This window comes from Epinephelus lanceolatus, chromosome 24 (genome assembly GCF_041903045.1).
Source record: "Epinephelus lanceolatus isolate andai-2023 chromosome 24, ASM4190304v1, whole genome shotgun sequence".
Classification (NCBI taxonomy): Eukaryota; Metazoa; Chordata; class Actinopteri; order Perciformes; family Serranidae; genus Epinephelus; species Epinephelus lanceolatus.
Genome location: NC_135757.1, coordinates 14,059,342 through 14,082,804, shown reverse-complemented (window position 1 = coordinate 14,082,804; position 23,463 = coordinate 14,059,342). Strand labels below are relative to the sequence as shown.

Sequence of the window (23,463 nt, the reverse complement as noted above, 5' to 3'; positions counted from 1 at the left end):
CTCAAAGTGGTGTGGACTTTTAGATACATCTTCTCTTGTTTGATGGGTGTGTCAGAAGTGTTAGCCAATCAGCAGTGACATGTATTTAAACTAGAATACACAATGGACTTTTTTCACAGCAGACATTTTGACTCGTCAATGCGGGAAAAGCACAGGTGAAACTGATGAACAGTAACGATGGCTCAGTTCCATTAGGTGTCCCAGCACACTGTAAACTGTAAACGTATATTTCCTATACCACCAAAGCCCCTTTTGAATTGAAGTAAATGAAACCCCACAGTACTAAAACTCAGTGCGCTTGCATAGCACAGCAGAGTGTTCAACGCACCACTGACTCTGTTTAAATAAAGGTTTTGTTACATTTTGTCAGGGCTGACGCACCCCTGGTGTCGCAGGTATAAATGAGGCCCTCCTTAAATGGTTCAAAGGAAAGTTAACAGAACCATAGTCCTGAATCCAATAACGGGCCTACACTGAAGCTTCCAATTTCATTTTTTAATAGTCTTGAAATGTCTTGATAATGGAAATTAATATTTTTTTCATAAATAAAAACTAAATTACCAAACCTATATCGCTGATCAGTCTTAACAACTGCCTGATTCAATCAAATATACATAAATTTACATTCAATTTTTAAAGTTTTAACATGATCAAACTAATTGGTATGTGTCAGGTGGTTTAGCTCTATCAAGATCTTTAGAAACACGTTATGTACTACAATGCACAAAAACTTGCTGTTTTATTCACAAACTAGCTTTCATGGAACATTTTAAAATGCTGTAAGCAGACATTTCCACTGTTCACCCATAATGATTTGAGTTTTTTGTGAAAGGATGACATCACCTTTATTTTAATAATCCTATGGTGTGCTTCCAGGTAGTAAACACCAGATGGCAGACTTGGCTTTGACAACAGATCACAGTTATTTGACAGTGAAAAAAAAGGCAGGGGAACCTGAGATGATGAGTGTCATGCCCAAACAGCCTTATATAATAGCATATTTTATGCCATACATTAATTTTACTGTCAACAAGATATGTGTGAATGGGGCAGTGACATTGATAGTACAGATTCAACCTGTTTTCTGTTTTCTAGAGAGCAAAAAGAGCCCATACAAAGACCCCCAAAGGTGTCCAAACCTTGCTTTAGAGACCCCATAAAAGCCTGTCTGAACCCAGTTTTCTTGTTACATTGAATGGGACATTTTCTCTATGAAACCACTTGGTAAATGAGATTTTTCAAGCGTGTCAACCTAGTGGCCCGTTAAAAGACCTATGCAACCCTGCAATTTCTCAGCAGAGCATCTACCTTTCTAATACACAGCAGCTCCATATTTCACCCTGTTTTATTGCTCCCTTTAAACCAGGGTATAATGCTGCAGCCAGCTGTGATGAATGTGAAAAAGTCGAGACAGTAATTTTTTCCTACTCAGAAGAGGAGGAGGTGGCTGAGAACCGGTCAGGAGAGCAGATGGCATCCCCGTCTGTCTGGTCTGTTTAAAGAACACCGCAGGCGAAGCCCCAAGTCAAACAAGCCAACTACACGGCCCGGGATGATCTCAGAGCTTCCACTCTTGCTTTCCATCCTGGAGACATCAAGATTTAATCCTGCTCTGAACTCTGAATCGGCGCTCGGAGCAGTGTAACCTACTCTAAGGGTTTTTCCTGGAATTAACTGAGTTGTTATTTTCAAATCTCTCAGAGCAGAGAGAAAAATACAGTCCCGCAAAACTGAGCATAAAGATATTGTGACTTCATATAAAACCCAGCTGCTCTCATATATCCAAAATTATAAAAAAAACCTCCAGCTATTAACAAAGAAATAACATTTTATTTCCCTACATTTACGACTGGTTCACCTTAAAAGACACCTGTGTATGCAATGTTCTGGTTTCACTATTGGTAGACTAGACTGTTACTACCTCGCATTAGTATCCTCAAGCACTATCAGGTGACCTGTTGTGTTATACTGAGGGCGAGGTAGGAAGTAAAACCTCAGTAATTGGAGTAGTGTTGCTGTTATGTGATCCTTACTGACTGCTGTGTCTACCACAGCCTAGAAAGTGAGCAGGAAGTATCATAGTGTGTATAGTGGGAAGTACACTGTAGTAAATTCCAGCAGGAAGTAAACTAAAGTTCCAGGAATTCTGTCTGCTGGTGTAGATAAAATGATTTAGTACTGGAATGTGGTAGCTATTCTGGAGTACGTGGACATTACTCTGTAGTTGCAGAACCACGATTAATCCACATATTGTAACATCTGATGAGAATTAATTTTTAGCTATGGCCTAATTGATCAGCGGGCCCATGTGGAATCTGTGGCTGCAGAGTTCCACCAACTTCTCCGCAGATTTGAAAAAAATTAAATAAAAAATTAGACAAATATTGATTAATATTGTCTATCACATTAAAAGAAGAAAAAAAAACAGTTTGGATCTGTTAATCAGTTTAGCACAATCAAGTCCTGCTGCCATCAGCAATGGTGTGCCACAGGGGTCTACGTTTGGTCCCCTGGTATTTACATTAGGGCTGCAATTAACAATTGTTTTCAAAACTAATGAATCTGCCTATTATTTTCTCAAGTAAGAAATTAATTGTGTAGGATAAAAAATGACAGAGTATATTGAAAAGTGTCTACTGAAATTTCCAAAAGCCCAATTTAGCACATTGAACAGTTCAGTACCAAAAATGATTTTGTTTACTATCATGTAAGCCTGAGAAAACAAGCAAAAATTACATTTGAGAAGCTAGAACCAGCAAAGTTAGTTAGCTTTACATGCAAAGGCACAGTGCACTGCACATATATCTTATAGGAAGGTCTTGGTGAGACATAGTTGTACAATATAAATCTATTTACACTGAGTTGTCCAACTTACTTTTGAAAATGTGCAACTTATTATGGAAGTTTCAAGAAAATGTGCATCTTGCTTTCATGAAGTCAGAGGTCTGCTTCACAGCTTTGCTACTGCCTCAATGCTTAAGTAAGACATGAACCTGGGTCCCCAGAGAATCAATACTAGACACTGTTTCAAAACAGGTCTTGGTGATATATTTTGCTTTTCTGGGCCCATTTGTGTGTTTGGTGATGTTTCTTGTTCCTCTGGATAACTGGAATCAGAGTTCAGAGATCAATGATACCATTCTGTAACTATAAACCTTTCGATTCATCTTAAGTCATGAGTCAATCCTTAATCCATTGATCCCAGCTTTGACTCTTCTCGCTATAATGCCACAATAATCACACAGGGAGGACAGAGTTATGAAGTAAACCAACTTCACACTTCTCTGAGATGTGCCAAAAGGCATGCTGGTAAATGACGAAGGAAATAAGCACCTGAAGTTGAAGTAGAGGAGGTGGGCTGAAGATAAATGATTACGCCAAAAAAGCAAATTGCAGCTCCTCCTAATAACCATTGTATGAGTGTCTGCGGGGAGATTTTTAATTTAGGATGAGATAATAACATGAAACTTTATTGATCCCTGCTGAAAAATTAGGCCACTGAAGCATCAAACTAACAGGGTAAAGACAAGACAAATTGAGTCATCTAAAAACTCAACAAAGAAAACCATTATCCATCCATTACTATACTGAACAATGAGACAATAAAATAAAATGTTAACAAATCCTGTAAGTGCTGTTAATGTGTGTTTTGTCAGTTATCTGAGTAATTATGTAGGCTGTGAAGGAACCATGAACAAAAATAGGCTACTGTAACAGTGATACATGTGACGTTTATTGACCTACTGTAGGCCTACCTGCATTTTCAACATCTGTGTTGAAATGTGTACATTATTCATTTTAATTCACATTGGCCTGCTCCTATGTGGGAGAACAATGAGTAACTATAAAAATATTTTTTTAACTGAATATCGCTTTTGGAAATGTTAATCCCCAGGTCTCCCATGTACTGAAATGGACTGCAAAACACACAGGGCCTACATCTTAAATTCCTTTAATAACAATATTAATAATAATTATAATACAGTCAAATAAATGGCGTACAAGGGGAAATATAAATTCATCTCAGTTATCTGGTGCAGTTAAAAGCCTACAATTTTTTTACCTCTACTTTTACATCTGTGATGGGTATTATAATATTTACCTGTGACATGCTACACAGTAGTGTTCAGTATCAAGAAACGAGGTCAGCAAAATTGTCGGTTTGGCTAATGTTAGCTAAATTCAGCCGTTTGACGTTATGGCTAACGTGTTAGCAATGGCGTTTTTACACATCCAGCAGACATGGAGCAACATCAGCATTCACTTGGAGACGTGTTTCTGGTCACCTGAAAAATGTAAGTCAATATAAAAAAAATATATTTTTTGTATATAGCTTTCTAATTGACTAACTTTAGCTAGCGGTCCTAGCATAGGTGCTAGGCTCGTTAGCTAACGCCAGCCGCTAACTTTGTTACGTTAGCTACGCTAGGTTCGTTAGCTAACGCTAGTCGCTAACTTTGGAACGTTAGCTACGCCAGGCTAACCAGCTAACGTCTGTTGCTAACTTTGTCTGTTGTTTAGTAGCAGTATAGTGGGTTTATCAGAGCCTTAATGCTTAAAAAAGTTGTCTGTTGTCTCTTACTTCTGGAAACAGGTTTTATGAAAGTAGTTAGGCTGACCCTAAAAAGGCATAAAGCCGTAAAATCCAAATAATTGGCTAACATATGCTATAATGCTCTGTAGAGCCAAGAGGAACTACAGGTGAGAATTTCCTGATTTGAGCCAGTGTTGATATAGAAATATTGATTAGTGCAGTTTCAATTAAAGTTATAGCTCAAAATGGGCAACTCCTGGTCACCTGAAAAATATAAGTCCAATATTCACCCTTGTTCATAACTCTGCTAGTTTTAACAAGGTCCTGTGAAATAGAAATGCTCAGCTTTGCTCACCAGCTAGTCGCTAACTATGTCTGTCTGTGCTTTGGTAACAGTATGGTGGGTTTGTCAGAGCTTTTGTGCCTTAAACAGCAGTCTGATGCATCTGGAAATAGGCTTAATGAAAGTGGTAAAATGAAAACAATTGGCTACAAGATGCTAAAATGCCCTGTAGAGCTGAGAGGAACGAAAGGTGATAACTCACATAAGGGTTATAATTATTAGTTATTATGCAGGGTCATTTGAGACTGTGTTTTTATAAAAACTGCAGCCTTAATGAAAATTTACAGCTCAAAATGGGCGACCTCTTCAAGAGTATAATGATGGACTTAAGAGAGCGAGGCTTCCAAAGACCTCAATGTCATCTTTGGCTTAAAAGGAGTTTTTGAATCAGAGAATATGGCATTCCCTTTTAATATCAACAAACCAACAAGAATGAATAATGTGTGGCTGGCAGCGACAGATTTTCCTGGCTGGAGTTTGAACAGTTTTTCTAACTGGATCTGTATCAGGACTGTGAGATGTTGATATGTGTTTCTGTGTTTCCAGACTTTTTCTTGGGAACCAGAGGGACCTTTTGGCTCTGTAAGTAGATGTTAAACTATAAGCGGAGGTATTGAGTGATAGCTTCTTTCAATGGTTTACTGGAACATTTGACAGTTCTGTGTACTTCTGTCTGACAGTGTAGACAAAATAAAATAAGAATAGTTACTTCCGTGTTCTTATCTTATCCGAGGGATCATATTTCAGCCTGTCCTCTAAATAAAGTCGTCTGGAGTCCTTGGCCAGGGATTCAACATGGGAGCAAACACAGAACCTGCAATATATTTTATTTAATAGAAGCAGACAGTGTTTTTACCCTGGTGAATCTTCAACAGATAGTCTCTCTGAAACCCCACCAGGCCTGAAATATTGTCTTGTTGTATTAAAGAAAAGCTGCTCTGGAGCTTTGTGTCAGGGGGCATTATGTTTGTTCTCACACTGAATTCCACTCAGCCCCGCACTTGAACGAGTATGTGTGTGCATCTACTTTCACTATGCGACAAATCAAGATGCATATCACGGAAAATCCCAACTCCTCCATTAGTCCAGAACATGTCCTTAGCGTCCTATTTTCTCTCAAAATTGACCTTTTTCAGACGCTGAAATGAAATACTATCTGAAAAAAAGTTAATAGACATTCAAAATGGAATAATCAGACAAAAAAATTGCATTTGTGCTTTTTTCTTTCATGTATACGCGAGTAACTGCTGTAAACTGAGTGGTCTCAATGGACACAGGATCCAGCTGAAAGTGACACACATACCCTTGGTCCTCTCTGAATAATGTATCTGCCACTGGTATAATTGGAGTGATACTGTGTCCTCCAAAGTACTATCAGATGCATATATCATGACCATTCATTCATTAAGATTGGATTATCTGGATTGCCTCTCAGCTCCTTTCTCTCTCTCCCTCTGTATTGATGTGTCTATTGTGCCTGTCTGACTGACTGTTTCAGGCCTGTAACTCTGCTGTCTTTGTTTCTACCCGATCCTGTAACTAAGCTGTCAATCTCTCTTGGCTTTCTCTGTCAGCCCTCTCCATCATTTGACTCTTGCTTCTCTCTCTCTCATGCGAATTTGACAGGGGCGGATTTTGACTCCGGCTAACTAACTCCCATTGCCTCCAATATAGCGAGAATCACACTTTAAACAAGACAGGATGGTAAATGTAGAAATGTGAGTCACAGAGGATGCCAAGCTAACGTGTTAAATTCCCCTTTCTCGCCAGGACAGAGTGCAGGAAAACACTCCCTAGGAAGCACTGGTGTGGCTAGTGAAAAATTAACAATAAATCCACCATCATAGATGCAGGGCAGGCCAGCGGGGTTAGTTGTTTTGGGCTTTCCTTGGTTTGTTCAGGAATAATAAGCTTTCCTACCCGCCCCAGACCTGGTGTTAAAGGGAGGATGGGTGAGGCAAAAAGCTGTTAATCTGTTTCCTGAAAGCCTGCAGATGTTCACTCAGGACCAGTTGGTCAAAAGGCAAAGCAGATTTTGTTATTGCCAGCTTTTAACCCTTGTTGTTTGGTTGGTGCTGGCATTGTGTCCTCAGTTTTTGTGATCCCACCATCCTTAATGCCTAATGTGTATAAATAATGATTGCCAAAATTAAAATGTATTTTCCTTAGGCTATGTTTTCTTGTCGTCTGACAAGAAGACACTTTCAGACACTACTCTGGTCATTTTCTTTGTATCGTTAATTACGTCATTGCTGTTGTCTGCTACAATTAAAACGTCAGCTGGTAGACCATCCATAATAAATGCTGACATGCATTTTTGTGATATATAGGCTACTTGGTACTGCTGAGCATGGTCGCCAGTCCCTGAAGAGATTAAAATATACTGACAATCAATGTTTCTCTGGTGTAATTTTGCTCCTGATTAGTTAAAAAAATGTAACCTCTAGTTTTACCTAAGCAACGCTGCCAATGGTGCAGGGATGACTTTTTGTAGGCCAGCCCGGAAGTTAGTGTTGCCCTGGTTGCCCTGACAAAAAGCCAATGGGATTTTTAATATTGGATTTTGGATTATTGCAGAAAATAAGCTCTGTGACAAACAAAAGTTATAATTTGCACACATTTTGTTCAGCAACTGAAGACTTTATTACATGCCTAAGAAACTTCTTAAACGAACTTCATTATGTCATTGAAACATAAACGTTTGTAAGATAGGTTGCAATTCTCTCCTTTTGTCCGTCTGTCATTTTTCCTTCAGCACTATGCATGATGGTATATAGTGCTTGCATAGATGTATAATAACAACTACATACCAGGCCCCAAGATGGCGCCTACTGAATACACGCAAAAGTGTTTCTCTCGATGCCTCTGCCCATGTGTTCATGCTCGGCTCGTAGACTTTAAGTTGTGATGACGTAACAGATTTCTAACTTGATTTTCTCTGCTCAAGGAAAGCTTTACAGATATAAAACTTCCATGGATGAAAAATTGATAATAGAAAGAGTCATAATTGACCTTGTTTGCAGTTCGAAGTGTCCTGTCAGCAGTTCTTTTTCAGTGGTGCCGCAGTTGATTTTTTTTGCTGGCCAGTGGGAAAACTTGGAAGCAAGGCTTAATTGCTTTCCCGGGGGCCTGAGTGCTCGGTTAGTGACCATCAGTTGTACACTACTTTTCACAGTACATTGTGGGATACTTTCAATCTGCTATAGAGTATAATAATTCTCACTATACATGTTAAAACACTACAAAATGGCAAACTCAATATATTGTGCACCATAAGGAGTAGTGAGTGATTTCAGTCACAGTCAACATGTGTATTAATGATACAGTTTGAGTTGGTTGGAAAACCACAGGTGTTACTTATAAGGTTAACGATGACAATGTGACACTGAGCTAACATGCACGGCGTCAGGGCAGCAAAACTGCTGAATCCCTTTGATCATTTACACCTGTATTTCTGCAAATATTATCTGTTATGCAGCAGTCACACAACAAAGTGACCCTGATCATGTGACATAGGTGAGTGGAGTACCAGATATTTGGTGACATAGCGGCTACTCTTAGGGCTAGTTGGTGAACTTCTAGCAGGCCAAAACTGGTCCCTCAGTTGGTCTGTTTGGCTTCCTTTTGGCATTTTGGTCACCATTACACTTATTTATTAAACATATGGAAGAGGGAAGATAAAACTAATGAACTTTGGCTAAAGTCAGCACAAAAGTGTCATCACCAATGATTGCCTTGTATTTATTGTATTATTTTATTTTGTTTGTAAAATCTTAAATTGTAAAGTAATAGTCTTAGTAGTGTAGTGATGGAGTAGGTAGTTCAAAATTTTCCTCTGTATTGGAAAATAGCATAAAATAGAAATGGTCAAATACAGTTTTTGAGCTGTTAAAGAGACTCTGCAGAAAACAAAGCTTTGGTGTTAACCTCACAGACTCTGTAAACTTCTCCCTCCTCTTTCCTCCTTTCATCTATGGCAGCCACTCCCTCTTTCTCCTTTCCTTTGTCGTCACTCCTTTGGCCTGCTCTTACAACTCATATCTCAATTTGCTATTCTGAGCCCACATGTGAGTCTACATAGGCTTCTGTGTATGCATGAGTAATTACAGGGCAAGTGGGAGAGGAAAAAACTTCCCCTGTGAACTTTTCCTTTCTCCTCCTCTTTCCTCTAGCCACTCGATGAGCCTGCACAACCCAGAGAGCCTCCCAGACAGAGAGGAACCCCAGCAACTCCTGCATCTCCATCTCTGTTCCTCACCCTTTCATAACTCCCTCTTTCTCTCCCTCACTTCCTCCTGATTCACCTCACACAATAGACTTCCTCTCCAGGCACCAGCCTAAAGGGAAAAGAGGGGGGAGATACGGTTTCTCAGTCTACAACAATGGAAATTCAATCAGGAAATGGAGAGGAGGTGGCGAGCACAGTGTCGGCGACCTCGGGCTACGTTTCCCGTAGTCCCTCCGGGCTGCAGGTGGAGGCATCAAACGAGCCAGTACTCAGAGAGGACCTGCAGGCTGCAAAGAGGATTGAGAGGTTTGACATCCCACTTGATAACCTGAAGAGGATGTTTGAGAAGCCTGCTGCAGCAAACACAGTAAGTACTGCCACTGTGCATTTTTATTTTCTAGTGTAAACTGTGCATTTTTGTGCAATGAATTTCCACTTTTCCCTAGTTGAAGTAAGCGTTGGGTAACTGCCATGCCTTGCACTTTGTGCTGAATGTGTCAGATGGGATGGATGGGTTTGATGCAACAAATAGAAAAGCATTTGCAACCTTTAAAGAAACTTGAAAACGTAAAGTCAGTAGTGGTGACATGACTGTGAGGTCATGCCTCAGGCGAAACAGATCTAGTTTCTGAGTGGTGAAACTGAACACTATGTAAATTTCACTGTTGCAAGCTGCAGTTTTCTACTTTATGTAATGACTCTGTTGAGGGCAGTGTTAGTTGACCCTACTTCAGACTTATTTTGGATATGCTGGGCATAGGTGTAGATTTTAGGTGGCGCAGGGTAGCCAACACGTCCCCCTCAGTATTTAGAATATGCATTTGTCATAAAGACATTGACACCATGACATGCTGCAGGAAAGACACAAATTGGTGCATAAAATTCACCATAATGCAGGAAATTAAGTGTCTGATGCTCAAAATTTTTGTTTCCTATGTGAACCTGTTAGTGTTGAAACAAAACCTACGCCCTTGATAATGGAAAAGACAAAACAGGATGTTGCTTATCTCTCTTTTTGTTTCAATATGATTCACTCGCTGGTAATTTGGGATTTTCCGTCATTTCGTCGACTCTGGTGAAAAGCGCTTACAGTACACATCTCTTTGCCAGAGAGGAGGGTGGCCTACTCTCTCCCGTTTTGTTTTTCCATCTCAGCTGGCTTCTCTGAGAGGAAAATCTAAGTCTGTTGGAAGTGAGGCGAGTCATTATGAGAAAACCTCCTGTTTACCAAATGTCTGACGATGAGATGAAAAGGCCAAGATGACCTACTTTTTGTTTCTAATGTGGTTGTGACATCACATCTAACCCCTCCAAATGTTCCAAGGACATTGAGCTTAATGATGGTGCATGGAAACCTTTCTCTTCATGGTATCCAAACTCTTAAAATCCACAAGAGCCAATGCATTATGGGTAATGTGGTTCTCAGTGTGTGCCAGCGCTGACTGATGGCACAGATATACACCGGCTGCATGTGCGCAGTGCCACTGGTTTGCTGATATTCGACACCCTGTTATTTAAGACCTATTTTGGGTGGCTTTATGGTTAAGCAGGATTTTAAAAATAACCCTGTAATTGGTATGTCGGCTGCTGCTGCTGGAAGCAGCACGAAGCTTCTCTGTCAGGGCAGAAACAGAGTAGAGAGAGGGACGTGGAACCGTTGGAGTCAAATCACATCTGGCTCCTGAGATGAAAACATTTTCCAGATTACTGTGGTTAATGAACTAAAGCCAAGCCTTGGAGAGGTCATCTTTTGAGGTTTTCTTTTGCTTTCCAGTCCAGCTGTTGAGGCTAATGTGTCCCTATATTTGTCGTCAGACGTGTGTTTGGGCTGCTGTGGTATGAGCCATAATAGTCTCAAAAGATAAGCGCTCCACTTTGCTTTTATTATGGCTGTTAAACATTCCAGCGTCTCTTTGGCCATTAGGTGTGTGTGTGTGTGTGTGTGTGTGTGTGTAAATCTGTTCTATCTTCAGCTCCCCATTAGTAGAATTTTCCCAGCCTTTTGACAAACTGAGGCTTTTATCAGTTTCTGTGTTGTTAGTTGATAGTGTTTGACTCATTAAAGCCGCTATAGGGTAAATATTTTCATATTAACAATGGATCAGATGACCGTGCAAGGCAAAAAGGGTCACTTGATAAAGATTATTATCCACAGAATTAGCTCTACAAAGTGTTTCAGTGACTTTGTGCTCATTGGCACCTTCACTGTTTTGGTTCACTCTCACTGCTCCCATCAGCATTGTTTCCAGCCACAACAGACGGCTGCTTTCAGTAAGAAAGCTCTAAAACCACACAGGAAACAACATGCTCAGCACCAAACAGAAGGCAGACACAGTTAGCTGGTGAACAAAGTGGAGCAATAGCAGCTTAAGAGACAGATATTGTTTTCTCAAAAACCAAAACAGAGCTCAAAGGAGAGTCAGTGTTGGACTAAACATAACTCCAAATTAATGCTAATATTGCTCAGTCGCTGCTGGATGTGTAAATCAGCAAATTAAAAGGTATTAATATATCAGTGTGTGTTAACAGCTCGTCTCCGCTGCCCCCAAGAGGCCAAAAAAAATCAGCTATTGTAGCTTTAAGTACTGATTATTTTCCAGACTGGAGGTGGAGCAGGCAGATATGATATGTAAAAGGTATATCATTAATGGGCATTTGCTAAAACAGTTTATGTGGATTTTATTCTTGGGAGGACAGTCTCAGTCTGCAGCTGACTTCTCCATCAGCTTTGCTAAATTTATGCTCTTATGTCTATTTTGGAAGTGTTGATGGTGCTTTTGGTGGTTGCTGTTGGACGACGGTGGTGTGAGGTTGTGAGTCACTCGTCGGGATGAAGAAAATCAAATCACCATTTTATAATCTATTTGTTTGGTTATTCTTGCAGTCAGTCACAGCTAGCATTATTTGATTTAATGTGATGTGTGTTTGGCCCCTTAACGCAGCAGCTACAACCCCTGCAGTCAGTAGTGTGGTGAAGTTGAGCGCGGTGGATTTGACAGAGTTGGCAGTTCAGCTTGCCCAGATGCCACCAAAATTTTCAAAAGTATTGCAATATGCACGCCGGTGGTGTCTGGTGACGTTTTACGCAACTGAATGCTTCCATTCTCATTATGGGTACCCAACTCCACTGCTCACCCTGTGCCCCAACAGGAAGAAACACCCTGGATCACTGCTGTACACCATTCAAAAGCGCTGCCCATGTTTGGTAATAGCAACCATGCTTCCATCTTGTTGAGGTCAAAGATATATAAACAAACAATGCATGCCGCCAGTGACATGGGAAATGAGGCCAATCAGAGTCTGGGGCATGTTCCAGGACGCCATTGTTGACTGACCGATAACATCAGTGACCTCACTGTGAGTCTTACTGAGTCTGTGGTGGATTTAACTTTTAAAAAACAAAAGCAACTGCACCAAAGACTATAGTTGTGTTATTCCACAGCCAAAAGCAAAAGTTTACCAGAACTATCCAGACACATGGACAGCAGTGTTGCCAAGTCCGCTTATTATAAGCGACTTTGGGCTTGTTTTTCTGTAAAGTCGCTTACAAATATTGGTAGTCGCGGGTCGCGTTTTTTTTGGGCTTGTCTCTAAAGCGTAGTTGCTTATTTGGGCTTGTTCCCAGCTCCATAATAAGTTGTCAAGCAGATATTTTCGATATGTTATTTAAACGTAGGATAGTTTGTCTTGCCTGTTCCCTCTGTCCCTCCCCTTTCCCCATACACACAGGAGACAGCAGAGTTTTTTCCCACCCGCATCCTGCTTCTAATTGGCTCTGACTCTGATGGCAACGAGTACTAGCCAATCAGAGGCAGAGCAGGGTAATGTGTTTTTTTCTGGTTAGGAAAACATCAGTCCTGTAACTAAAAGAAAAAAATTAGATGAGTGCATAAAAAGCAATAATAAATAAAGAATTTGTGAATTCAGGATGATATTTATTTGTGTGCAAATTTTAATTATCAGAGGTTTACTGTGTATATAATGTACTTGGTACATCAGTCTATATTTGATATCCCATCTGTTTTCTAATATTAAATAATGTTAAAAGGTGGTACCGTGGGTACAGTTTTTTGCAAAACTGCGCACAGTTTACTAATCTGTCCACATGGATGTAAATTGACAATCTGTACCCACAGTTTAAAATCCGTCCCCACTGACTGTAAAACTGTGCACATAGTTTATTTAATTTTCTCTCACTGGAACCTAGGGGGGTTCCGTAGAAGAAGTAGCTTGTTTTGGGCTTGTTTTCACAAGCCTGGTTGCTAATTTCTCTCGCGAGATCTGGCAACACTGATGGACAGTTATGAAGCAGCGGCCTTTTCTTTGACCTTTTCCCGTTGACATATAACAGCTAATTGACTTTACAATCCCTTCCATTCTAATTCACATCTTGCGTGTTTGCTCTTCAACCAGACTGACTCCTCTTTTTTTACCCATGGGAGAGAAAAAGATCATTTATTTATATTCTTTTTAAATAACAAACTGTACAGCTGGTCAAAATATCTGAATGTCACATGCTGGCACTGGAACACATGCTCCATTTTGGCATTGTATCATGAGTGCTTGTAGTCTGATCCTATCTTTTCTTGGAAAAAAAAAAAAAAAAGAAAGCCTTTAGTCAGTGTTAATGGAGCATGTGGGCAGTGTTCCCAGGTTCCCAGATAGAGGAAAGGACTAGAGCTCTGCAGCCGGCTGGTTATAAAACATGACCTTGTCTCCAACTCATTTGTAAGGCTGAGCTTAATATTTGATGATGCACTGTATTTTTCTTTCCGTGCCCTGTTTCATTTTATTTAAACGGTACAATGCCATAGGACGGCCAGCCATAACAATGACTGATGGATTCCCAGGTGGTCGCTCAGCTGTGGCTCCTCAGCGGGAGAGAGGACAGTCCGCGTTCCCAACAACCGCAGATGTGTCGTGATGCAATGGTTTATCTTGAGTGCAAAGAGCGTGTTTTTCTGCTTGTGCAGCAGGCCAATTCTCCAGGGACGCTGGCTTGTGTTTACAACATCTGACTGACCTTCTGGTCATGACTGTGCACACACATACTGATGCACATGCATGAGACAGATGAGGTGACACTGTGCTGCAGTGTCATATCCCATCACGCAGGGGGGCTTCTCAAAAGCACACACTGTTGGGTAATTGACATGCATGCACAAAAATAGGCCACTCATAAAGAAGGTTGAACATTTGCATTTTAGAAAGCTTTCCATTATTCTGTACAAGCTCATTAAAATGTTCAGGCATAAATTATTAGTTACATAAATGTTTCTAATACTCTTGACCTGACTTGGCATTCATTCATACTGTGATGGCCACTGTTGGCCAGTGGGTGGCAGTGTAGCATCTATGACACTGAGAGAGAGGCACTGTATAAACCAGCGTCTTTCAGAAGGAGGATCAATGCTGTGCTCTTAATCAGGAGTTTATCACAGTGAGACAATTACTAATCACCTGCTGTTAATTGGAGTTCATTTTTAATGCCTGAAGGTGTCTCAAACTGACTTTTCTCTTGTGTCTGAGCCAGTCAGATTATCAGGATTTGCATAATTGGGGAAATATCTAATTCTGATGTGTTTGGTAAATTTAACACAACATAAAAGAATTTAAAGGGATTTTATACTTTGGGGTAAAGCTGGTCACACCTGGCTAACAGGATAACATGTTTAAGTAGGGAGAGGGGAACTTTTTTTAGGCGGGGCACTCATCTGCACTCTGACTCTAAATGAGGTGTCTGCATAAATTCAGACAGTGGCACTAGAGGTCTGGAATGTTGCCTTGGTTTATTTTCATAACTTGTGTCGTCACTGTCACTAACTCACTCACTTTTAACGTGTCTGTCTCAATAGACTGAAAAGATAATTTTCTTTCTGTTGGCATTTTTTTCCTATAGAGCCTGAATGACCTGTTTTCAAAAGCCACGATTCAATTTAAAAGACACTAATTGGGGCAATGCATTAGGATTTTCATGTAGTTTGTCTCTATGGCTTTTTAAAGTCACCTTTCTCTAGCTTTTAAGCAAAGAGTGGGACTTTTGTCAGTTTGCCATACTGAAGATTCTCACTTTAAAGTGTCAAACATCATGTTGAAAGATGAGGCCGAGACAGACTTTTGGCTCATTGTGAACCATTTCCACCAGGAGAAAAAAAAAAAATCAATCAATATCCACCATCTTTCCTAAACGCACTTCATTAAATGTTAAATAAACTAAAAGCCACAATGTGTCTGCAAGAAATTGATCCAGACTTGATGAGGACACGGGCATCCTCATCAAATCCATTGAGCTCGTAAAAATTCCATTAACTTTTACCAGGCATCTCTTTCGTCTCAGTTTCACAGATTCAAATCTTTTAATGGAGCTGGCAGAGGAGCTGTGTGGGTGACGCATTGCTAGTCTGTTGTGTGATGATGACTTGTTGCTCGACACCTTGGCTCTCAGAATAGTTGCTCTGTTACGTGGTCTGCCAAACACAGCTCTGAAACTCCCCGCTTCATTTGACTCGTTCAGATAGCTACCTGGCGTTTCCTTTGTTTATGAAATTGGCAAATTAAAACATATGAAAGTCTGCTTTGGATCGCTTTTGTTAAGACGGCTCTTTTTTTTCCAGAGGTATTGTTGTAGCATGTGCGTAATCACTCCAGCGTATGATAATCCCTTCCCATAGCTGGGTATTGAATGCATATCTACAGGCCTTTTTCCATACAGATTGTTGTGTGACTCAGATTGTCTTTTCTCTAACGCAGTTTGACACAGCCCCACAAGAGCATATGTGTTCAACAATTAGCCAAAGAGCTGCAGGCTTGCTTTTTCAATCATTTATCATGGCACTATGTCAATGTGAGGGCAGCACCACGCCATCTCTGCCATTCATCGTTGCCATGGCAAAAAAAACAGGAAACACTCCTCAAAAAAGGTTTCGAATGCAAATATATTAGGCTGTTTATCACTCAACATTATGACTGAGAAAATCAGCACTGAGCAACAATAAGGTTACAGTAAATATTTTTAAAAAGTGTTGCACTGAGAAGCTGCGCACCTTTGCTTACCTTCAGCTGATAAATTAGCATATTAAACAGTATTATTTTGGCTGTTGGTTTCTCTGCATTGTTGGTATAAATTGGCCCCGGTTGTCTCATTAACGGTTACAGGTGCTGGAAACAGTGGGGGGAAAAGTTCGGATGCCATATAGTGGTGCCATATTAGCATTTATTGATGGAAGCAGCAAACAAAAGCTTCTGGATCTTAAAACATTTAATCAAACATGAAGAAAATCACTTGAATTTAAGTTTGGCTCCTCATTACACTTGCAGTGCTGATGAGTCCTCATATAATTCAGCAACTTTCAGCCCTGTCTCATTTATATACAGTACAGGCCAAAAGTTTGGACACACCTTCTCATTCAATGCGTTTTCTTTATTTTCATGACTATTTACATTGTAGATTCTCACTGAAGGCGTCAAAACTATGAATGAACACATGTGGAGTTATGTACTTAACAAAAAAAGGTGAAATAACTGAAAACATGTTTTATATTCTAGTTTCTTCAAAATAGCCACCCTTTGCTCTGATTACTGCTTTGCACACTCTTGGCATTCTCTCCATGAGCTTCAAGAGGTAGTCACCTGAAATGGTTTCCACTTCACAGGTGTGCCTTATCAGGGTTAATTAGTGGAATTTCTTGCTTTATCAATGGGGTTGGGACCATCAGTTGTGTTGTGCAGAAGTCAGGTTAATACACAGCCGACAGCCCTATTGGACAACTGTTAAAATTCATATTATGGCAAGAACCAATCAGCTAACTAAAGAAAAACAAGTGGCCATCATTACTTTAAAAAATGAAGGTCAGTCAGTCCGGAAAATTGCAAAAACTTTAAACGTGTCCCCAAGTGGAGTCGCAAAAACCATCAAGCGCTACAACGAAACTGGCACACATGAGGACCGACCCAGGAAAGGAAGACCAAGAGTCACCTCTGCTTCTGAGGATAAGTTCATCCGAGTCACCAGCCTCAGAAATGGCAAGTTAACAGCAGCTCAGATCAGAGACCAGATGAATGCCACACAGAGTTCTAGCAGCAGACCCATCTCTAGAACAACTGTTAAGAGGAGACTGCGCAAATCAGGCCTTCATGGTCAAATAGCTGCTAGGAAACCACTGCTAAGGAGAGGCAACAAGCAGAAGAGATTTGTTTGGGCCAAGAAACACAAGGAATGGACATTAGACCAGTGGAAATCTGTGCTTTGGTCTGATGAGTCCAAATTTGAGATCTTTGGTTCCAACCGCCGTGTCTTTGTGAGACACAGAAAAGGTGAACGGATGGATTCCACATGCCTGGTTCCCACTGTGAAGCATGGAGGAGGAGGTGTGATGGTGTGGGGGTGTTTTGCTGGTGACACTGTTGGGGATTTATTCAAAATTGAAGGCACACTGAACCAGCATGGCTACCACAGCATCCTGCAGCGACACGCCATCCCATCCGGTTTGCGTTTAGTTGGACGATCATTTATTTTTCAACAGGACAATGACCCCAAACACACCTCCAGGCTGTGTAAGGGCTATTTAACCAAGAAGGAGAGTGATGGAGTGCTGCGGCAGATGACCTGGCCTCCACAGTCACCGGACCTGAACCCAATCCAGATGGTTTGGGGTGAGCTGGACCGCAGAGTGAAGGCAAAGGGGCCAACAAGTGCTAAACACCTCTGGGAACTCCTTCAAGACTGTTGGAAAACCATTTCAGGCGACTACCTCTTGAAGCTCATGGAGAGAATGCCAAGAGTGTGCAAAGCAGTAATCAGAGCAAAGGGTGGCTATTTTGAAGAAACTAGAATATAAAGCATGTTTTCAGTTATTTCACCTTTTTTTGTTAAGTATATAACTCCACATGTGTTCATTCATAGTTTTGATGCCTTCAGTGAGAATCTACAATGTAAATAGTCATGAAAATAAAGAAAACGCATTGAATGAGAAGGTGTGTCCAAACTTTTGGCCTGTACTGTACATTTATATACGATTTGAGGAAAATGGTCATATAAATTTTGAACAAATGTCTGGATATAAGGCTAAAGGATCACCAAAATTAGTACACACCATCCTGTGGGGACAAGGAATGCTTGTACTGAACTTTTTATTGTGCAGGTTTGTAATTTTCTTAATAACATCCTTGGAAGTTTAATTTTGTGCAGGGAAAACAGACAAGGTTTAGTTATTTTAATTACTTAGTTAAAGGTTAAGTGTGTGAAATTTAGGGGGATATATTGGCAGAAATTGAATATAATATTCATAACTATGTTTTCATTAATATATAATCACCTCTTCCACAGAGTCTGCTATGTTGTTTCTACGGTAGCCCTGAGCAGACAAACCAAACATAGGTTTATTTCCATGTCAGCCACTGTAGTTTTTCTACATGCTTGGCACACGGAAGAAGTTTTAGATGGCACTAAATCCGAGAAACTAGACCTTTGAAGTTGATTTAGTTGAGTTGACTTGAGTTAAAAAAAAGAGCTTCATGTAAACCCAAGTAAATATTAATGTGTCATTAATTTATGATTGGAAACTCAATTCTTCGTGCATAATGAATCCTTTACATTATACATCTTTAGCTGGCTTGCTGTGCACTGGCTGAAAGATACATCGTTAAAGGTGGTGGTAGAGGTAACCCAAGGTTGATAGCAATCCTTCCACCAGTTGTGGAGACATTTCACTTAAAACCTCAAATGTCAGCCTGGTGGCACTGGGACAAAAGTCAGAGGATTATCAAAGTCAGTAGAATTCAACCTCTATGAGCCTGAATGTACAAAATGTTGTGGCCATCCATCCAACAGTTGCTGAGACATTTCAGTCTGGCACAAAGTAGCACCAGAAGAACTGGTATGCTCAGGTGACATGAAGTGGGTCCACATGCATGATCTCATATTACGCATCTGCACAATTATAGCCTTAAATCCCCAGAATATCAACTAGGCATGCAGCATGTCAGCCGATGTCAGTTCCATGGTTCAGTGTATATTTGGAGAGGCTGAAAACAGAGCCGGAGCCCAAGCCACTTTAGAGTCGTCATGTATAAATAGTAGTGCCTGGTGATGTTGGCTTCGCTCGCTGAGCATTAAGAGAGCACGGAGCCTGATGAAAGAGACTGAAATATGATTTACATTCAGTGAGCACAGGGCCATATTGTGAAAGAGAGGACTGGGAGAGTGGATGGGAGGGGAAGGCAGGGAGCAAGGGAAATGAAGATGGATAGGGATTCAGAGTGAATCAGCTGGGGCGTTAAGAGAGGGAATCAAAATGAAAAGCGAGTTCATATTTTAGCAGGTAAAGCAGGTCAGAGTCTGATTAACAAATTATATTCATGTTTCAATAATGATAGGCTTCGTCAGGCCCCACTTCACTGTCGCACAATCTCCGACACTGACAATTTTTTTTTTTTTTTTTTGGCAATTTGCTCTTTTCCCACAACTTTCTTTCCCTGGAGACGAGCGCATGTCTGTCAGGTTTCAGCTCGAGTTAAGAACACTGATAATCAGGGGAGAAAGGCCCAGAATACAGAATGAGGAGCTCAGCCACAAGCCGCATGATACAGAAACTAACTATGTGACCACATTTTATTGACACAACATATGTGGGATTATGTGTCAGTGCAACCAAATATTATTCTTATTTATTTCAAAGTATGCCCAGAAAGACTTCCGTTTGACATGTTTCATGACTGTTGAATGTCACCATATCTATCTTGTGAGGGCAGAGCACACCTCCAGCCTGCATTAATGACCCGCTAATGTCCCTGTTAATTTTCAGCAGCCAATTGCACAGGGAGTTTCTGCAGCCAAGCTTTGAAACTCAAAATCACTGGACGTCTGTCAAGCTTTAATTTATCTGCTGCTCACTAGATCTGGGTCAAATTTGTCATTTGCAAATGGGCCCAGTTGGGCAAGCTAAATGACTCTCCTCTCCTTTAACAGCTTCTACCCCTGAGTGTCACTGAGCAAGACGCTTAACCCCATAGAGGAGTGGGAGGCACTCAAACCCTGGCTAAAACTGTTGGGAGTTTGGCATCAAATTAATGGTGCAGAAAATCGAGGACGTGCACAAGGCCTGGCTAAGGTTGCCAGAGGAGCAGGCCATTTGCCCTCTTTGGCTGAGCTGCTTCTCTGGAGGGAAAAAATAACTTTTATTTTTGCTGTTGTGGTCGCATAAATATGAGTAGCCCATAATTGCTAAAGTTAGACCAAATTATATATGTATATAATTCAAACTTCGAAGAATGGTACGAACAGTGACTCCGCAGCTTGTCAGGTTTGCATAAGTTTGCACAATAATGCCTTACAGTATATCATGCTGTAACATGAAGCAATCTTAGTGAGCTAGCTAGCTGGCTAACATATAAACAGCAGAAAGAGAAAGAGCTGAGGGAGGCAGAGCAACTTTTCACAGGGTGTCTGTCTTATGCACTACTGTCAGGATATAGTGGCAGTTTATAATAGTTACCAACTGTAGCTTCAAGACGGCTTGATACTGCTCATCGGTGAGCGTAGTGTTTGTTCAGGCACAGCACTGAGGTCGCGCCTGAATTCACTGATTGGCATCCACTGCTTTATTCATGCTTCACAATCACCGGCTCACTAACCAGCTGTGTGGTAATGTCCCATCGTGCAGGTGAACAGTGCAGCCATTATAACATGACACTTCTCACTGTTAGTCATGCTAACACTGTTTACTGCCGCTGCTCTCTTCACCACCAACATTTCAAAACTATATGCTGTGTTTTTGGTATTACTGATTTTACCAAGACTGAATGTGCACATATGTGTTTACCAAGATGGGATTAGCTCTCCCAGCAGAGTCTTCAGACACCTGCCGAGCTGCAGACCACTGTACGAGAACCAAAAACAACAAAACCAGTTGTGTTTTAGTGACCTGTCACTGTTCTTCCACTGTGGATGTTTTTTTTACAGATACCTTGCTCTGTTTCCCACAGGAATAAGCCAAACCATGGTCTTTTCCTCACCATAATCAAGTGGTTTTTGTGCCTAAACCTCACCACACATAAACCACAGCATTGTTAAAAAGAAAGAAAATTAAATATATATGTGGGTTGCATAAATATACAATACCAACATTCTTTCTGGCTATTGGATATAGCCATTTGCTATAAATGGTCAACTCCTTGATGTACTTTTAGAGTTTCTGACTGAAATTCTTTTCATTGAAAACTGGAACTAGATATCCATGTTGCCACACTGCTGGACTACCCCCTGGCTTTCCCGTAGCAAAGCTGCCCCATGAGGAGTGCTAGTAATGCTAAAAATAGCAGCAGGTTTAGTCATAACCTCCAACTGCTCCAGTGAAGCTGCTCAGAGACCAGCAGTAGGCAGCTGTGGTTGAATTGGGCAAATCCTGTAAATGTGTGAGGATCAAACAGCCCAGAATGTGAAGGGGAAGTCTGTTGTGGATAAACAGTGCAGTATGTTTGACTCTGTGTTTAATGGATTAGCTAAAATTAATGGATTCCTTCATGATGTAAAATACATTTTTGCCACTGACTAACAGCAAGCCATAGACAGAGAGCCAGCATTGTATGTTGTTGCACCTCCCAGTTTTTAAGTCTTTATTTAGTCTAAATGATCTGCGTGAATGTATTGTCGTGTTAGCTGAGCTTACAAGCCAACAAATTCGCTATTTGCTCAGAGAGCGAACTGAACAGTAGAGTTAGAAATGAGAGAACTCTCCCAGAGCTACTCTGTGACTGTGACGACTAGTGAGTTAGCGGTTAGCTCGCAAGCTACAGCAGTTCACCAACTAGTTGTGCGATTGTAGTTAGTATATGTCCTGGGTGCCATGCAATTGCTCCAACAGCCTAAAATTCAGAGGCCACATTAGTCCAGAAAAGGTCCCACTGGACCAAAAGCCCACTTCTCAGACAGCCCATTATCCCCAAAAACAAACGCCCATTGCATTGAAGTCCTGTTTCTCAAAAAATACACACTCCCTGCAGTTAGTTTCAGTTTCACAGTGGCATTTGAGCCACCGATCACGGGTGTTTTTCACAGACCCATCCCTCCTTTTCCAGTGGCTTTTGTGCCACCAAACTTGACATTTTAACCCGAAACATAATCTTTTCCTAACTATAACCAAGTAGTTTTTGGGCCTCACCGTAACCACATATTCATTCATGTATCCGCTAAAAAATAATGTACAAATGTAATGTATCCGTTGTTTACAGAAATGTACAGTGACGGCAGCTTTTCTGGCAATGGGTTGTCTAACTCCGGGGGTATAGTATGGTATTTTCTGAGAAACAGCACGTTGATGCAATGGTTGTGTGTATTTGGGATAACGTGCTGTCGGAGAAATGGGCTTTCAGTCGAATGGGACATTTTTAGGACCAATGGGGCTTCTGAATTGTACTCTGTCAGAACAAAGGGTAGTCCCCACCCTTTCTTACTACCTTCTGCTGTGACCAGAACTAAATACAGCACTGTCACAATCTAAATTGTCCAGAGCCAAAATATTCGTTAAAAAAGATTCTCCCAGGTTTTTATCTCGCTCCATGAAACAAGTATGAAAAAGTAAAGAGGAGAAACCACTGCACTGTTCATCAGACCGACACAGGGAGGAGGGTTTTGACAGGACAGAACCACAAATACAGCTGAGGGAAAACTCTGACTAAATGTTGCATCATGTACACCAAACATTCTTTCTCACCAACACGGCATGATATAAAAACACCCAGGTTTTTATGCTTCCAAAAAGTACCAGAGAGGAAAGTGCAGCACTCGCTGTGACCAGAGCAGCAATATATATGCCCTTTGCTCATATATCAAGACAGGCGTTTGCACTGGGGAGCTTCAGTATGAATATATCCCATCTGTTGCAGCACTGTTTGTCTGTATCCATAAATGTGAATCATATACCCCTGTGGGCTATGTTCTGGCTTGCTATATGTCTGACTATCTCTGAAAGTCTCTCTGTGTTGCTGTCCGCCTCCTAGCTTTTCACTGTGACTCTGTCTGGTTGTTTGGCCTTTAGTTAATCCATTCTGTCCCAGCTGGCCCAGGTAGAAAATCTCAAATCACTATTAGAAACCAGACACCAGGCCCCCGCAGTCGCTTTCTCTACCTCTCTATCACTCTCTCTCTCTGTTGTTCATCAGGTTTGTTTTTCCTGTCTGGCTTTTTTAGCCTGATACCATGGTCTCTGTGTCTGTCCATGTACTTTTACACTCTACTATGCCTCCTTTACTTCTTTGTTGGCCTGTGGCTTATCTCTTTCTCTTCCCCCCCTCTGTTTCTGGACTGTGTCTCTTTTGTGTCGATGTTAGCCCATGAGTGCCTGAAATATTGATGTGCCTCTG

General features: G+C 41.0%; 1 protein-coding gene across 1 annotated transcript in view; it reads left to right on the top strand.

Moving 5' to 3' along the window:
* Window positions 1-9,014: 9,014 nt before the first annotated feature.
* xirp2a (xin actin binding repeat containing 2a) overlaps window positions 9,015-23,463 on the top strand; it is a 64,756-nt gene continuing 50,307 nt past the window's right edge. Inside the window, exon 1 of the mRNA XM_033615453.2 lies at window positions 9,015-9,472. Within this exon, the coding sequence (XP_033471344.1) occupies window positions 9,260-9,472 (213 nt within the window). The 5' untranslated portion in view covers window positions 9,015-9,259. The remainder of the gene's footprint in view (window positions 9,473-23,463) is intronic.